Source organism: Leucoraja erinacea, chromosome 12 (genome assembly GCF_028641065.1).
Source record: "Leucoraja erinacea ecotype New England chromosome 12, Leri_hhj_1, whole genome shotgun sequence".
In the NCBI taxonomy this organism is placed as follows: Eukaryota; Metazoa; Chordata; class Chondrichthyes; order Rajiformes; family Rajidae; genus Leucoraja; species Leucoraja erinaceus.
The window spans coordinates 49,219,873-49,238,699 of NC_073388.1; the positions used below are offsets into that span (position 1 = coordinate 49,219,873).

The window sequence follows — 18,827 nt, forward strand, 5'->3', positions numbered from 1 at the left end:
GTCTTTTTTTTCTGTAAACCAGTATTTGCAGTTTTTTGCAAAAATATCTTCTATATATTTTCCTATTTCATCAAATGCATTCATGCTAATGGCCCATTTCTAAATTTCTATTCTTTGTTTAAGCTTGTCCCTGTATTGAAGATGCTGGATAAATGTTAGTTGGTTCCCATTGAATGGCCTGCACTGCATTCATAACCCAACTTGATGCAAGTCCCCTTCTGATGCAAATCCAAGTCTCTGCTGAAAATGTCCTTTCTCTGGACACAAATGGGAGTGAGAACATCTAATGCCAGCTGGCTTGCCTCTTCCAGTACAGCGGATGAGCATGCATCAAAGGATGTATTTGCTAATTGCCGGTTTCCAGTCTGCATCTTTGACTGGAGAAAGGACTCATTGCAGAAGGGAGCCACAAAAAGCTGGAGTAACTCAGCGGGTCAGGCAGCATCTTTGGAGAAAAGGAAGGGTGATGTTTCTTGTCGAGACCCCTCTTCAGAATCTGAAGCTGAATATAGAACATGAAGCTGCATACCACGATGGAAGATACTGCAGTCTGCGCCTACAATCTTCCAATTTGTTCTGATGGTTGTCCAAGGCTCCACATCTACTTATTCAGAATCATCAGAACACCTATTTCAACAGTGCTCCTCTCACAGTTAGGCTTAATCGGGATTGAGGCAAGCCCTTCAAGATGACTAGTCCAATTTTATTTTGAACAGGATACAAAATGTCACCTGGCCCATATTAGGTCAGCAGAAAGAGAATAAACAGTGTGAGTGGAAATAAAACGTGCTCCCTTACCCTAGCGCCCGGAAGACCAGGAATTCCTTTCTCTCCTTTTGGCACAAACACATTTGCAATACCCTGGAAAAGAAGATCATGTAAGGCACATTTTGCAGGTTGCGCAACCAGTGCATGCAAATGTTCATGCATACCGTTAATAACACAAGGACCTTCTGTGCAAACCGCAATATATTATCAAGGAGGCACAGGCATCCTACATCATGGGTGACCCTCGGACTATCCGTGATCGGACTTTGCTGGCTTAACCTTGGACTAAACATGATTTCCTTATCATGTATCTATACACTGTATATGGATCGATTGTAATCATGTATTGTCTTTCTGCTGACTGGATAGCATGCAACAAAAGCTTTTCACTATATCTCGGTACATGTGACAATAAACTGCACTAAATTAAACTAAACGGGCCTTACCCAACCTCTATACAATGAGGAAGAACATCCCTGAATGATCCACCCTTAAACATGATCAGTTACTGTTCTTTCGGTCCATATTGTTGTGGTCATTCTGACAGTGCAGCTTAGTAGCAAACTGATGGCATTTCTTTCTATTGAGCCATTGGTCCCCTTCCTCCTGCTGGCCTTCAATCAGTGAGACACCACTATTCACATACTGACAGACGACGAGAAGAGTGCACATATCTCCTTTTTATAATACTGTAATTTATTAACCACACTTATTAATTACAGACTTGTTCAAAGCTTTTAAAATGCTGCAATCTTAGTTTAGTTTATTGCCACGTGTACCAAGCTTGTATAGTCAAAAACATTTGTTGACGGCCAGTGGCTGCGTCTGCAGGACTGGTGGGCGGCAGCTTCAACCACCCCGGGCCGCGGTGTTTGAGCCGCGGGACTGTTCTTAACATCGCCCGGGGGGGGGGGGGGGGGGGGGGTATCGCCCCAGCGCAGAGGGAGAAGAGGAGGGAAGAGACTGCAGACCAAAGACTTTTGCCTCCATCACAGTGAGGAGATGCTGGGTGGACTCACTGTGGTGGATGTTAATATGTGTTTATTGTTGTTTTATTGTATGGTATTATATGTATGACTGCTGCAATTTTGACAATAAAAGGCTATCTATCTATTGTGTGGTTATTGGACAGCGGAAAGACAAGACATGATTACATCCATGGTGTGAAGAGAGATTTACGTGAGTGGAACGAGTACAACGTGTGATTGAAGATCCACGTCGGGGACCAGCACACCAAGAGTCACCTGGCTTGGACGCCATCTTGAGCACATGTGATGTCAATTTGTATTATATATAGAGTGGCAAGGGGACATTAAAAATGTAATGCATTCAGCAGGCATTTGTCTCTTCTATATCAATGGGGATAGACACCAAAAGCTGCAGCAACTCAACGGGTCAGACAGTATCTCTAAAAAAGGATTGGGTGATGTTTCGGGTACCGACCCTCCTTCAGATCCTTCTTCTCGACCCGAAACGTCACCCATTCCTTTTCTGGGAGACTCAGGAAGGGTCATCATCTGAACTGTACCAAGTACTATTGGCCGGAAATTAAAAGTAGAACGACTGATTGAGTTCTCCTTTCGAAATCTCTCGTCAAAGACAAGAGAGCATAGCTTTAAGGTGAGAGGGACAAAGTATAAAGGAGATGTAGAGGCATGAGGACAGAGAGCAGTGGATGTCAGGGGCATACTGCTAGGGGTGGTGATGGAGGTGGATACAATAGATACACCATTTCAGAGGCTTTTGGACAGGCACATGGATATGCAGGAAATGGAGGGATATGGATCATGTGTAGGCAGAGGAGGTCAGTTTAACTTGACATCAAGTTCGGAATAGACACTGTGGGCCGAAGGGCCTGTGTCTGTGCTTTACTGCTCAATGTTCGAACCTCATTTCGCTGACTGGGGAATAAAGGGTTGCTTGGATGAAGTTTCCAGCAGCTACAACTGTGATCCAGGAGACCTCAGCGATGGAAGTGTACATCAACTCAGCAGAGGTACTCCCACCTCCCACTCTAAGAGCCACGTACTGACAGATACCAAAGTTGCGCCCCTCACTTGTAAGAAAAAGAAGCATTACCGGTGGGCCACGTAATCCGGGACTTCCAGTCGGGCCAGGTATTCCTGGATGGCCCTGTGAGGGAAGGGAACAAGCAGCCACATCACAAGGTGATCAGTTCGATCATCTCTAAAATACCATTGCATGGTAAATCCGACGCAAATAATGTTTTAGGAGATATTATACCACTAGCCCCTTTTAAAATAGATCTAGGGTCATCTATTGGTTCTATTAAAGCATTTGGCGCTAAAATGGCATTCAAAAGAACACATTTCATGCAGTAATCTCGTGTGACACACATATTGTGTGCTGCTCTGAATTCACCATCTCAAAATCTTCTCACTCCCACTACTACTGATGGACCTGTAACTGATCATTATTTGATCCCAGGCATTCCACCATTTTAAAGAGACATCAAATATTGCGTGCCATTGCACAAGGCACAAGGTTCCATGAGTCAACCATGGCTTGTGTCTCATTACAAATGCTAACACAGCACCTTCCTCCTCTCTCTCTGTGAATTGGCGAGTTCACTGGTGATTGATTTCAGCTAATGCCAATGCATTTTCCCATCCAATGTAGCAGAAAAATCATCACACATTCAGGACATCATTCGGATCTGTGAGAATTACGCAAAAATGCAGCGCTGCCTTGGTAAAGTAATGGTATCTTATATCCTGCATTCAGTTGCTATTTCTCAGCTTGTAATCATCTATTTTCACTTTAGGCTCTCTTATTTATAACTCCAACTGATCTCACACGTGCCCGACTCTTACTAATTTAAATCGCTGTAATGTTCGTAAGTTATAGCGGCACAATTAGGCCATTCGGCCCATCAAGTCTACTCCGCCACTCAATCATGGTTGATCTATCTCTCCCTCCTAAACCTATTCTTCTCCCCATAACCCCTGATATCCGTAATAATTAAGAATCTATCTATCTCTGCCTTTAAAATATCCACTGACATGCCCTCCACAGCATTCTGTGGCAATGAATTCCACAGATTCACCACCCTCTGACTAAAGAGATTTCTCCTCATCTCCTTCCTAAAGGAATGTCCTTTAATTCTGAGGCTACGACCTCTGGCCCTACCTTCTCTCACTAGTACAAACATCCTCTCCACGTCCACTCTATCCAAGCCTTTCACTCTTTGATAAGTTTCTATGAGGTTCCCGCTCATTCCTCTATACCCCAGTGAGCACAGGCCCAGTGCCTCTCATAATTCCATTGGTCATATTCAATCCAAATAGAAGCGAGGTTCTTGAAATTCTCAGTTCCGATTCGGTTTTGCTTTGCTTTGTTCTTTTATCTATTTTATTTTTATTCGTATTTTATTAGTATCACATTTTTTTTCTTCCTTTCTTTAGTTTAGTTTAGTTTTTTTTTCCTTTTTTCTTTTTATCTTTGTGGGGTTTTTTTTTTAACATTTATAAGTTTCCTTTTAAAGATTTAACTATATTTACATAGAGACCGGGAGGTCTATATTCATTGTGTATTTTGACACTGGTCTCATATTAGGTTATACCTGTTATTAATGTAATCCTGCTCCCGATGTATCAATACCATTGTTATGTTTATCATTATTCTTTTTGCTCTGTTTTTTATGCTCTATTTTTGCTTTTTTTGGAAGAAAAAAAACAATAAAAAGATTTTAAAAGAAAGAAGCGAGGTGGGATGACCATGCAAGGTCAAACCATGAGAAAGATTGAAAAGTACCCATGCCTGAACCCTGGAGCTGGCATTCAGCGTCACCACTTCTAGCTGTCCAGGGTGCATTTGCAAAAGCCACCCATTCCTAAGCTACCTCTAGTCAGCAGCTTTGTAATCAACAATCATCAGGTCATGCAATAGAGTGGCAGGAGCCAAGTCTACCAGGCTTTCACCATCATACCTGCAGATGTCTTTGTACTCACAGTGAAGATGTTCTGCTCAAATATCTTAAGAAGCCAAAGGCACCTGTGCATCTGTCCATCTTCAGGTAGCTTCCCATTTGAGAGCCAAGCTGGAGTTCAGTCCCTTTACTTTGATCAACCTCAATTATCAGCTTATTGCAGTGTTTCATTAAACTCTTTTCCCAATAGCCAAGCTGCCACGGAGTGCTGGGTGAAACAGCGTGGAGTTTTACAACTGTCGAGCAGCTCATTCAGCCCATCAGCTATCTGCACGTCACTGCCTGTACAAGTCTCTTTGCAAGTGACCTTACATCCACCCTGCAACTCTCTCTCTTTCCTTCATACACTTGCTCAATCTCCCCTTTGCGTAGAAACATAGAAAATAGGTGCAGGATTAGGCCATTCGACCCTTCGAGCCAGCACCGCCATTCAATATGATCATGGCTGATCATCTAAAATCAGTACCCCGTTCCTGCTTTCTCCCCATATCCCTTGATTCCGTTAGCCCTAAGAGCTAAATCTAACTCTCTCTTGTAAACATGCAGTATATTGGCCTCCACTGCCTTCTGTTTCAGAGAATTCCATAGATTTACAACTCTCTGGATGAAAAGGGTTTTCCTCATCTCAGTCCTAAATTGCCTACCCCTTATTCTTAAACTGTGTGATCCCTGGTTCTGGACTCCCCCAACATCGGGAAAAATTTTCCTGCATCTAGCCTGTCCAATCCCTTAAGAATTTTATATGTGTCTATAAGATCACCTCTCATCTGTCTAAATTCCAGTGAATACAAGCCCAGTCGACCCATTCGTACATCATAAGTCATGTGTGCTATCAGATGAACGCTCTGGCAGGTGGGAAGGTTGCCAATTTTCAAGCAAAGGAAACATAAATGATCAGTCCGACAGTTCTGCTCAAATTGTGAAATATTATTTTTATATTATTTTTTATGGCACCAGAGGGCCTTTGGTCTTCTACACTCTCCACTATGTGTGTGCCCCAAAGAGCCCTGGCTCTGACTTAGGTCGGAGAGCCCGTTCAGACTCATTTCCCAAGGAACCCATCATTATGTTGAAAGGAACTGCATTTGGCTCCCATTGTGTTGTGCATAGACCTACCAGAACTCTGATAGCTCTCTAATTAACCTAAATTACTTCAACGGAAATTCATTTTTTCACACTGTGAAGGTAAATCTTCACAGAGTTCCTCAACGAAATGTGCTTAGAGCACGACTTAACAAGTGGACACCTCCATACCAAAAATCTTCGCTTAACTCATCACCAACCTGTCTCACTCATAGATATCACCAGATGATTGCCATTAGAAACTCAAAACAAGGCTCTCCATGTCAGCTGCCTCTCGCACTGCCGTAGCCCAATGGAAAGATCAGCACAAAAAAGATTTCAAGCAAACGTTTTGATGGGCATGACGTTCCATCCATACTTGAATCCAAAGATGAATTCCGGCTGTTTTGTCCGGAAGGAGGGCTTGATCTTAATGTGAGGTCAACTATCGTCCCGCACACCCAACCACCCTCCACCATTGTGCACACAAACCTGTTCACCTCTGTCACCTTTGGGAAATCCGGCTGGTCTAGCAAACTCAAGCGTTCCGGTGGCAGGCGGCGGTCCTGGAGGACCCGGAAGACCCACGTCTCCCTGGAGTGCAGCAATCGGGAAGGAAGCTTAAATGTCTTTTCACATCATCGGACTTAAACAGCGTTACCTGCGACAGTGGCTGCCCTGGCAAGAAATGAGGCACTGGACTACCTGGGTTAGGAGGAATGGTCAACCTAATCCCAACTCTTTACTGAACTGTCTCGACATAGAGGAGTGCTCACCCACCATTCACAGGGCCTTACTTCCACTGGAAGCCTCCTAGATAGTTCTGTGGGGTCACGGCTCATCTCCAATTGACACAGTTGACTGTTATAACACAATCCATTAAGATAATCAGTTCCTGTTTGAATGGTTGGGTGGGAAACAATAAAGAGCACTTTTGGAACTCAAATCAGACCCCCAAATAGTGTTGGGCCAGTTGCAGGAATCATTCATTACTTGAAGATAGAAAGGTCATATGATCATAACTCCTTGTTTCCAAAAGGAATAGCATCTAGCAGCCTCATTTCTTCCAGGATCACCACTGGCTCAGTTCACAGCTCGCTCCCAAGTGTTACCTTCTCTCCCATGATGGAGATGTTTAATCCAGGCCCTAGGACCAGAGGGATAAATCCTGGTGGGCCAGAGGGGCCAGGAAGGCCTACATCACCCTGAGGGCAGGGGCGGGTGGAGGGAAGAAGGGGGAAGGAAGGGGAGTGGAAAAGGTTAGTTAAGGTTAGTATCAGAAACAGTTCCAGTGCATTACAGACCAAAGTAACAATTCCCAAATTCACCTAACCACCACCTGAAGAGGAAAAATAAAACACTGTTTGAAAGCAAACCCAGCGACAAGCCCAAGGGGTTAAGGAAGAGAAGCCAGACGTTAGAAGCTCAGAGGAAGACCGACTTTGTGCCAGGTTGGTGTGCCCCACGTACGCTGGTCCAGGATGGGAAAACTATGGTCCACACCATGGCTCCTGGCACAATGTAGGGATTAGGTCTGTGTGACCGCAGAAAGGCCAAAGCTCAGGCACAGAGATTGGCGACAAAAGGAGCCATGCATTAAATGAGCCAGTAGTCATGGTCACATTGTGACATTGACCAGACACTACACTGCTGGCCTACACCAGGGCATGAGTGGTGAGAAGAAACCCAAGGGAGAAAGAAGTACAAGTGAGCAATGGACACAAAACTCAAGACATCCCAAGTGGAAAAAATTAGTGAGAAATTGCTTCTTGTCATATTCCCCCGAGAGAATTTATCAAATGTTTCCACAAGTAACATTTGAAAAATTAAGATTAGTAAACAGGTTCATTGAGTTCATATAGGGGTTGGCTTCATCACTTGAGGGTCACATGCATAAGTGGTCAGAAGCGTGAGACCACCATCAAATAGGCACTGGGCAAAAAAAGGAAAGGGTAAAGTTCAAAGTGCAGGGCGGCACAAAGGTCAAGGCCAATAGGAGAGACATTGTAACACAATCAGGAATCAGTCTTTGGATAACGTATAGGCTGAGAGTTAGAACGTGTGCTGATTGCAGAGGTGAGCAGAATGAGGAAGAGATGAATGGGAGATAGGAACTGGAGCAGAACCATGAACTGTGGATGCTGGTTACATGAAGGGCACAATGTGGTGGAGTAACCCTGAGGATCAGGTAGTGGGAACCATTCTTCAGACCCATCATTACAAGTGTCCTGACCCTTATCCACATTCTCCACAGATGCAGCCTGACCTGTTGAGTTACTCCAGCACTTTGCGTTTTTTTTTGGAAACAGAATGTTGATTCGGGGTTGGAAGAGGTGAGCGTGCGGGAATGTGTGGGATATTGCCGGTTGCTTCAATAAAAGAAGAACTAAGGGACGACATGGATGTGGGGATTTGCGTTCCATCTCAGGTGGCTGATTAATACACATGGTACTGGGGATGGAGGCAGGAGAACTCCGTAGCGCTCAGCATGAGCCAAAGCTGCAGAAGCAGAGGCGGAGGGCTGCAGGAGGGGACACTGGCGATTAGGCACACAGCATCTATCATGGAGGAAATAGCAACACACTTGGGCACGGAGCGTGTGATGTCAATTAAAGCACAATGCACACTAAGGCAGCACGGGAATTACAGCTTGGCATCTATTGGTTGCTTGGTTCAATAAGCACCTACAAAGTGCTATAGTAATCCATTTACATGCCAATGTTGTACCTTTGCCTTCCCCTTTCATCTCCCACAGCAGTGACCCAGAGGTGACCACGAATCATCATGTATGGGGAAGATACTTCTGAGGGATAAACCATGGCCATTCTCAGTCCTGCCCTTGCCTCTCACCCACATGTGGCTCTGGAAGGAGACTGCCATTGGCGCCCTGATGTCAACCACTGAGGGCATTTGGTCAGATTTCAGTCTTAGTTTTTAGTTTTGGAGATAGAGCATGGAAACAGGTCCGTCGGCCCATCAAGTCCACACTAACTATCGATGACTCATTTATGATAGCTCTACGTTATCCCACTTGTGCATCCACTCCCAACACGCCAGCAGCAATCTTCAGTCGCCAATTAACCAACAAACACGCGTGTGTTAAGGATGTGGAGGGAGGCTGGGGCACCCAGAGGAAACCCACACGCTCATCAGCGGGAATGTGTTCATTCCACACAATCAGCACTCGAGGTCAGCATTGAGCCAAGGTCTCTGGCAACGTAACCAGCTGTATCACTCTGCTACCCCATCTGCTGGGAATGTGAGGAGAATAGGTGGCAGGGAAAATGAGTGTTGAATGGGATTGATTTATGGGCTGGCATGTGCTTGCTGGGCCAAATGGCCTTCTATGATATCACAAGGAGATCTGCAAATTTCTAGCTCCGTGGTTGACTGCCAAGCACAAACAGGTATCAAAACGCAGGCTGTAGTGTGTGGATCATTTTACCCACTGGGCCTCTGAAATCTTCTTTTAAACCTGTCTCCTCAATTACTTTGGCCACATCAACTTCTCCGAATGAAACCACTGTATGTCTACTGTGAGTGTGAGTGACACAGCTCACTAGCCTGTATATTGTCATTCCCCTCTCGTATGATGGGTCGGAATTCAAGACTCATGGAGTTGTACAGCATGGAAACAGGCTCTTTGGCCCAGTTTATCCATGCTTGTCAACAGGTCTATCCAACAAAATCCCATTGCCAGCTAGCATTTGCCAGATATCTCCCTGAATAGTTTCTATCCATATACTTGTCCAAAAGTATTTTAAACATTGTAATCATTCCCACTTCCTTTGAGCCTAAAATAATCGAAGCTATTGTCATGAGCATTACCTTATATGTTTCATGTAGAACCATAGAAACATAGAAAATAGGTGAAGGAGTAGGCCATTCGGCCCTTCGAGCCTGCACCGCCATTCAATATGATCATGGCTGATCATCGAACTCAGTATCCTGTCCCTGCCTTCTCTCCATACCCCCTGATCCCTTTAGCCACAAGGGCCGCATCTAACTCCCTCTTAAATATAGCCAATGAACTGTGGCCTCAACTACCTTCTGTGGCAGAGAATTCCACAGATTCACCACTCTCTGTGTGAAAAATGATTTTCTCATCTCGGTCCTAAAAGACTTCCCTCTTATCCTGAAACTGTGACCCCTTGTTCTGGACTTCCCCAACATCGGGAACAATCTTCCTGCATCTGAACCTGTATTGAATACTAGAGGAGTTGGGGGGGGGGGGGGGGAAGGCAAAGTGGGAGTGGCTCACAACTGAATATAATGTAATTGAAAGAACCATCACTCCGCTGAGTATTTTGATGATGTTGTGATGCTTTAAGATGCTCCACAAGATTTCATTCCAGGAGGTGAGCCTGACATTTGGCAGAAGTGAGTCACATTCAAAGCCAAGAGCTGCCAAGCCCAATCACACCAGGAGAACTGCTTTGTCAACAAGTGGTTCTAATCGCTGCGAGAGCTGGCTGCAACATGATTGCACAATCAGTGGAGCTCGGACACTCTCACTCTCAACCTGTTTGAAAGCAAACGAGAATAACGTGAGCAGGAGCATCAGCGGTAGCAGTCCGTGACCCTACCTACCGCCGTTTATTAAAACATCTGCAATGTAACAAGGATGCAATTATTCATGTTCCTGAACAACAGATATCTGCATTTTCAGTATCTTCTGGTTTGAGAACATCGGAGGAAGAAGGAGCAAGAGTGGGCTCGATGGCCTCTTGATCTTGCTCGGTCATTCAGTGTGATCACGGCTCACCAGATCTTGGTCTCGGTCGGCTTCACCCTTCACTGTCGTATAGACAAAAACGTTGTTTATCTTAGTATTGGATGCATTCAGGGCCTCAGCTTCTGTCTGTCAGGTAGAGAATTCCAAAGACTTATGACTTTCCAACAGAAGAAATATCTATCAATGTAATCAATGGGTGCTTCTTATTCTGCCTCCTTCATTCTAGATTACCCCCCTGAAGGGAAGTATAATTCAGCAGTTACTTTGTCAATGCCTTCCTCTGAATCTTATATATCTTAATGCAATCATCTCTCATTCTTCTAAACTTTGTTTGTAATGGGCCCAACAAAAAATCAGCCTGAATCAAGACAAACCAATTAACTAATCCAATCACTAACACCTCCATTCATCTTACACATTTATTATACAGAAAATAAATTACTTATCTGAAGTTTTGCATATGAGCAAAAATACCTGATTTTGTCCAAAAAGTAACTACAAAAACTGAACCAAAATAAAACAGCAGTTTATCTGATTGTTCTGCGATGAATAACATTTAAGTCCGATTGGTGGCTGCAATGAGAATTAGCTGACAGCTTCACAGTGCCGCTTGCTGGTGGTTTACAGTACTGCAAGTAGAGGAAGTGTTCAAATTCCTGGTCAGGTTTATCAAAGAAATGTGCAAACCTAGCCCACATATTCGCAAGGAAAGAAATGTGGTTGAAATTGTCTTCATTGTTCATTGGGACTAATGGACCAATCTGCGGATGAAGTGGGACAACTATTGCAGCCGGTGCTGACTCGAAGGGCCGAATGGCCTACTCCTGCACCTATTGTCTAATGTCTATTGTCTATAGTAACATCACATTATCCCAGATTCTTCTCTGGATACATCTTCCTACATTGGCCCATATTTGAAATAGGGTCTGCAGTAGAATCCACATTTGAAGATTACATACTGAAAATGCAGATATTTTATTTCCAATGAATAAAAATACATTTGCTTCAATACAAAATATTAAACAGAGGAATTTGGCTGGAGTTTTCACCGCTGCCATATCCTTACCTTTCCTCCTTTCTGTCCTTGGAATCCCAATCCCATGTTACCCTGCAACACAATTGTTCTTAAATTTAGAAGGATATACATTCAACACCATTGCCTGTGGCCTCTGTGTTCAGTCTCTGTGGCTCTAGTTGCTCATGCACCATAGCCAGCTCTCTGTAACTACATTATTCATTGCTCCACTTTGCAGTTCAGGCCTAAGGTCCTATCCAAGGTTGTCAGGACGGTCCCACTTTGATCGCCGGAGCCGTACGGAGTTGTGCGGAGCTGGTCGCGACATCGCGCGGGGCTCCGAAAAACTGACCGTGTTCAAAAATTCCACGTGACAACAGCCTGCCGGCCCGGAGCCGCCTCGACGCCATATGCACTGCCTCGACGGGCATATGCAGCCGCCTCGACGTCGTGTCACTCACTCGACCTCCGTGCGGCTCCCGCTTCTGGTTTGGTCGCGCTTGCTGCACGCAGGCGCATGGTGGTGGGACCGGCCCTTTAGGTCACGCTTGCTGCATGCAGGTCGCATGCTCGTGGGACAGGCCCTTAAGAATCACACCATGCGGAACCAGGACCAACAGCCCACCTTGTCCACACTGGCCACAAACACCACCGATACCAATCCCATTGATCAGCACTGGATCAATAGCCTTCTATGTCCAGGTGACCCAAGCACTTATCTAGATGACCGTCAAATGCTGTGAGAGTTTCTGCTTCCACCATCCACCCAGGTGTTGTGTTCAAGATTCCCAACACCAGTTGAGTTAAAAAGATTATTTCTTAGATTTCCTCGACATCGCACCTCGCACCCTATGGGGTATACGTTCCTACTATCTACACTATCAATTTACCCCCTCCTTCTCCTCATAATTTTGCATACCTCTATTCTTTATCTGATGTCCCTTCAGCTTTTTCTGGTCCAAGGACAGCATACCCAGCCTATCCAGTCACTCCTTATAAATGAAATGCTCCAACCCAGGAAACATCCTGGTGAATCTCCTCTGCATCTTCTCAAGAGTAAGTGAATCCCTCCTAACATGTGGCAACCAGAACTCTACACAGTACAGTGTAAGGCTTAAACAATGTTTTACAACACCACCCAGCGCCCCCACTGCTTGCGTATGCCAAGCCACAGCTAATAGAAGCAAGTGTCATATGCCTACTTCATCACCTTATCTACCTATGCTGCCATTTTCAAGATCCCTTGGACTGGTACAACAAGGTTTCCCTATACCCCAATTTTCCCTTGGGCCTCACCAGTCAATGACAACGTCTTCCCCTTATTAGTTATCCCAAAGTGCATCAGCTTGTGATGTCTACATTCCATGTGCCATTGCTCTGCGTGTCTTACCAAATGATTAACAACCAATAACGATGAGAACCTACATCAACGTATGACTATCCTCCCCACTTGCAACACCGCCATCACTGTGTGTGCATCTGCAGATTTACCAATCATACTTCTGGCATTCAATCCAATCCTTAATGTGAGTGACAAAGGACAAGGATTCTGCACTAATGGGCCTGTCCCACTTAGGCGACTGTCATAATCGTAGGTCGCCGAAAAAACGGCAGCTGGAACCCCCTCCGACAATGTCTACAACAACCTGGTCGACGTCAAGCCACGGCGAGCTGCCGACAATCGGCGGCCCATTAGGACGTCCACACCGACGACAAGCTACGATAAAGTAAGACAATTCAGTCGCAGGCACCTGTCGCCAGTTGACGTAGGTAGTCGCCAGTGGGATTCACCGAAGTCAGCACCCGGCGATGACCTACATCATCCTGGCGACAACCTACGACAAGCCAACTGTTGCCGAGAGTCGCTGAAAGGTTTTGAACATTTCAAATTCCAGCGGCGACCAGAAAAATGCGACGACTCTTTGGGCGACTGAGGAGACGACTCACGACCATACAGGCGTCACCCCGGCGACCGTGTGGCCACAGCCTAGTCGCATAAAAAATCACCTAAGTGGGACAGGGGCATAATCCCTGTGGTACACCACTGGGCGCATGTTACAAATGACTATAATCTTCCATATCACTCCCTGCCTCCAGGCACCAATGTGTAAGGCTGCCAATACATGATACAATAAGATACAACTTTATTTATCACGGGACGGAAACTGATCTGCCAACTAGTTATAAAAACCCCAAAATACATGAAACATGAGATTAATGTGATGAGTGGAAAGGCTTGGGGGATGTGCAAAGATTGGGGAGGGGGTCAGTCTCAGTCTACCCCATGACAGAAGGGGGAGGAGTTGTACAGTTTGATCGCCACAGGGAAGAAGGATCTCCTGTGGCGTTCTGTCCTGCATCTTGGTGGAACCAGTCTGTTGCTGAAGGTACTCCTCAGGTTGACCAGTGTGTCATGGATGGGGGTGAGCTGTATTGTCCAGGATGCTCTGCAGTTTGAGGAACATCCTCTCCTCCAAGACCACCTCCTATGAATCCAACTCCACCCCCAGGATGGAGTCAACCTTCCCGATGAGTTTATTGATCCTATTGCCGTCCAAGGCCTTCACCCTGCAGCCCCAGCGCACAACAGCATAGAAGATGGCACTGGCCACCACCGATTGGTAGAACATCTGCAGCATCTTACTGCAGATGTTGAAGGAGTGGAGCCTTCTCAAAAGGTACAGCCGGCTCTGTCCCTTCTTGTACAGGGCCTCAGTGTTCCTGGGCCAGTCCACTTTACTGTGCAAGTACACTCCAAGGTATCTGGTACTCCCTGGCACTTCCACGCCATTGAAGGAGACAGGGGACAGGGGTGTCTTTCCTTATGATTCTAAACAAACATCAGCAATCACATCGAGCCATCACTAACCTTCAGACCTCGAGGTCCCGGTAAACCCGGCCCCCCCTGTGGAGAGAGAACCAAAGATTAGTGGATTAGAATCACTGGAGCTCAAGTATTTAACTTAAATGTTGTGCTTTCCCAATTCAGTTGATCGATTACTTTGGGAAATTTCCATCGCTGACCCCACCTGGAATTGCCAAAACCGAGCAGTCCAGAGCCACTGGGTTGACACATAGAAACATAGAAACATAGAAATTAGGTGCAGGAGTAGGCCATTAGGCCCTTCGAGCCTGCACCGCCATTCAATATGATCACGGCTGATCATCCAACTCAGTATCCCGTACCTGCCTTCTCTCCATACCCCCTGATCCCCTTGGCCACAAGGGCCACATCTAACTCCCTCTGAAATATAGCCAATGAACTGGCCTCAACTACCCTCTGTGGCAGAGAGTTCCAGAGATTCACCACTCTCTGTGTGAAAAAAGTTCTTCTCATCTCGGTTTTAAAGGATTTCCCCCTTATCCTTAAACTGTGACCCCTTGTCCTGGACTTCCCCAACATCGGGAGCAATCATCCTGCATCTAGCCTGTCCAACCCCTTAAGAATTTTGTAAGTTTCCATAAGATCCCCTCTCAATCTCCTAAATTCTAGAGAGTATAAACCAAGTCTATCCAGTCTTTCTTCATAAGACAGTCCTGACATCCCAGGAATCAGTCTGGTGAACCTTCTCTGCACTCCCTCTATGGCAATAATGTCCTTCCTCAGATTTGGACACATCTCCCAGAACTAAAAAAGAATGCCCCTCATACTCAATGCCTGGGCACTCCTCACTGATTCTGATATTACTGTGAGCTCTTCTTCCTGGACAGGAAGGAACCTGGTCCACTGATGATTCCGCAAGAACTGACGTTGCCACTAGGGGGAAGCACCATCACATTTTCATCACTCAGCAACTGCAGTGCACAATCCTGTACACATCTGATTAAAGAGGTGACCTGCTGACTGGATCTGCACAGGTGAATATGTAACACTGGGCATGCATGCAGTGCCAAACCAACAGTGATTACTATGGGGTCCCAAATACGCATGGGGTCTGTAAGCACAAGAAGATCACACTAGATTTAATGCATTTCGTTGTCTCTGTACTGTACACTGACAATGACAATTAAAATTTAATCTGAATCTGAATCTGAGATTGCAATACAGCTGGCACAGATATGTTATTAACTGTTATAGGAGGAAGAGCAAATCAAGGCCTCAAATCATCTTCATTCCAAATCGTGACCTGGAGATGCATGCAAACAAACTCATGGTGATTTTTGTGAGCTTACTTACTGGAATTCCAGCTGAACCTCTGACACCCTCAGGACCAGAGGGTCCAGGAAAACCCATCGGACCCTGCAAGAGAAAGCAAAGACAAGTGAGCCAGCTCATCCTGTGAAGAGAAGATGGGCCCATACCCGCTGGAGGTCGGGAGGTGGTCCTCACTCCGATGGGCATAGCCTGGTCACTTAGGACAGAAATGTATTCACTCGGTGCATTGTTTATCTTGAACATTTCTTCTTTGGGTTTAGATTTAGATTTCTTATTGTCACTTGTAAAGAGGTGTAATGAAAAGCTTTGCTACCCAATCAGATCAGATAATATTGTACATTAATCAAGTCAAACTCAAGGATATAGTTCTCAGCATTGTAGTGCATCAGTTCCATAGACAAAGTCCGATGTCTGCAATGGAATCAGACAGTACTTTACCTTATGGAAGGACCATTCAGAAACCTGATAACAAATGGAAAGCAGTCTGGGGGTACTTCTCTACCTTATGTTGGTTGGGAGTAGGGGGAGGAAGGGGTGACCTGGGTAGCACTAGTCTTCGATTATGTTGGCTGCTTTTCTGAGGCAGCATGAAATTGCTGATGGAGTCAATGGTGGAAAGTCTGGGTGATGGACTGAGCTACAGTCTGTGAGAACTAGAGCACGGACTGGACTTTGAAAATGGAGCCAAAGCATGACGCCTATTGCATGCGGGCTCAATGGACTATTTCTGTACACTTGCTAATCGGGGATGTGCAGGGGTATTGGAATACAGTGGTGGACTGTATGTAAGAAAAGAATCTCACCGTGCGTCTGCACACGTGATTATAAAAACACCATTGAACCTTCTTTAAGAATGGACACAGCCCAGCAGTGGAGGGCAGTCCTGGGATGAGCGAGAAATCCGTACAAAAAGTTAGGTTTGTATTCTTTGGAGTTTAGAAGAATGAGTGATGCTTTTATCGAAACATATAATTCCAGATCCAGTTTGAAGGTGAACATCCGGTGTCCATCAACTTAAGTAAGGGTAATTACCAAGGTATGAAGGGAGGGTTGTCTGGGCTGGCTAAATAGGCGAAGGTCAGGTTGTGGATGAGCAGTGGCAGATATTTAGAATTAAAGGACGCTCTTTAAGGAAGGAGATGAGGAGGAATTTCTTTAGTCAGAGGGTGATGAATCTGTGGAATTTGCCACAGAAGGGAGGCCAAATCAATGGATATTTTTAAGGCATAGATAGATTGTTGATTAGTATGGGTGTCAGGGGTTATGGGGAGAAGGTAGGAGAATGGGGTTAGGAGGGAGATAGATTAGCCATGATTGAATGGCAGAGTAGACTTGATGGGCCGAATGGCCTAATTGTGGATTTCACACCTAGCCCAAGCATCAGGCACCCCCCACTATCAGACATGTAAAAGTACCAAGCTGGGACTATCTAACACAGAGTTCATCAATCCTGCCATCAGACACAACATGTACAACTGAGATACTCACAGGAAACCCATCCAGACCTGGGAGGCCAGGATCACCCTGGGGGAGGAAAGAAAGATCAAAGCAAATTAAACTCTGAGTATATTTAACAAAGAAGTAATGACATTTGAGCCATGAATAAGTATCATTGATGTCACTTTCACAGGCAGTCAAGGCTCTGACGTATTGTGGCCATCAGTGTCTGGCTCTCAGTACCATGCCTGGCCCTGACCGTTCCCCTTCCTGTACTGTTTGTGTGCGAATGAGTACCTAAGAAGAAAACTATGCTGCAATGAAGCCTTCCTTCCACACAACCCAGTTCAACCCAGTGAGGCGATCTCATTGAAACATATAAGATTGTTAAGGGCTTGGACACGCTAGAGGCAGGAAACATGTTCCCGATGTTGGGGGGAGTCCAGAACCAGGGGCCACAGTTTAAGAATAAGGAGTAAGCCATTTAGAACTGAGACGAGGAAACACTTTTTCTCGCAGAAAGTGGTGAGTCTGTGGAATTCTCTGCCTCGGAGGGCAGTGGAGGCAGGTTCTCTGGATGCTTTCAAGAGAGAGATAGATAGGGCTCTTAAAAATAGCGGAGTCGGGGGATATGGGGAGAAGGCAGGAACGGGGTACTGATTGGGGATGATCAGCCATGATCACATTGAATGGCGATGCTGGCTCGAAGGGCCGAATGGCCTACTCTTGCACCTATTGTCTATTGTCTATTGTCTATTACCCACGGACAAAAGGTACAAATGGATTTGCTAGTGGTGCAGTAGGTAAATTACTGGAACTGTAAACCAAATATATGTGTTCAAATCCCACCATGGCTACAGACATTTTTTAATTAATTTAATAATCTGCAATGTGGAAGAAATAAACCTCAATTAGTCTTATTAAAGGAGACTAAAAAAAAACATCTGATTTGCCAAAGCCTTTCAGGGGAGCATGTCTTAACCAGGCTCCATATGACTCTAAGCCCAAAGGCATATACGGAGCCACAACTAACGCATTGCCAGTGATGACCAGATGCTGTGTAGTGAATTAAAACCATTATCAACCCTCGGGAAACCAAGCAGTGGATGTGGGAGGCTCCGGCTTTGAAGCGAATGTAATATCAGATGCAGGAGAGTGTTCGATTACACAGGAGTTCAGAGGCACGCAATGGGAGTGTGCTATGTGCTGAAGTGGTAATGAGGCCAAAATACCTGCCTCCATTAGCAAAGCCTGAGGGCACGGATATTGCTACATTATTGCAACAGCTTTATCAGTTGCAACAGGCTTTTGGAATCTGTCGAAGTTATAGGGGATGTTGTATTAACACGATGTTTTCCTAATGTGCATTGAGAAGCAATAATTACCACTTTAATGGGGTGTCAACCCACAGAGATGAACATCAAATGGTTTGATGAGTAAGTGCAATTCCTGAAAAAGGAATAAACACTCTCCCAATTGTCAGAGTGAGGCCAAACGCAAATTGGAGGAACAGCATCTCATATTTCGCTTGAGCAGCTTACAACCCAGCGACATGACTTTTGATTTCTCTAACTGCAAAGTAATCCTTGCTTTCCCTCTCTCTGCATCCCTCCCCCACCCAAGTCGTACCAGGTTCAAAATCGTCTTGTTGAGTCTCATTGTCTGTAACTCGTTTTCACACATATCCCACGGCTAACAATGGCCT

At 45.3% G+C, this 18,827-nt stretch overlaps 1 protein-coding gene across 1 annotated transcript in view; it reads right to left on the minus strand.

The window, feature by feature from the left end:
• The window catches only part of LOC129701953 (collagen alpha-6(IV) chain-like), a 398,708-nt gene that overhangs the window by 156,365 nt on the left and 223,516 nt on the right, over window positions 1–18,827 (minus strand). Inside the window, 7 exon segments of the mRNA XM_055643398.1 lie at window positions 799–861; window positions 2,848–2,901; window positions 6,272–6,373; window positions 11,581–11,622; window positions 14,399–14,434; window positions 15,707–15,769; window positions 17,174–17,209. Of these exon segments, the coding sequence (XP_055499373.1) occupies window positions 799–861; window positions 2,848–2,901; window positions 6,272–6,373; window positions 11,581–11,622; window positions 14,399–14,434; window positions 15,707–15,769; window positions 17,174–17,209 (396 nt within the window).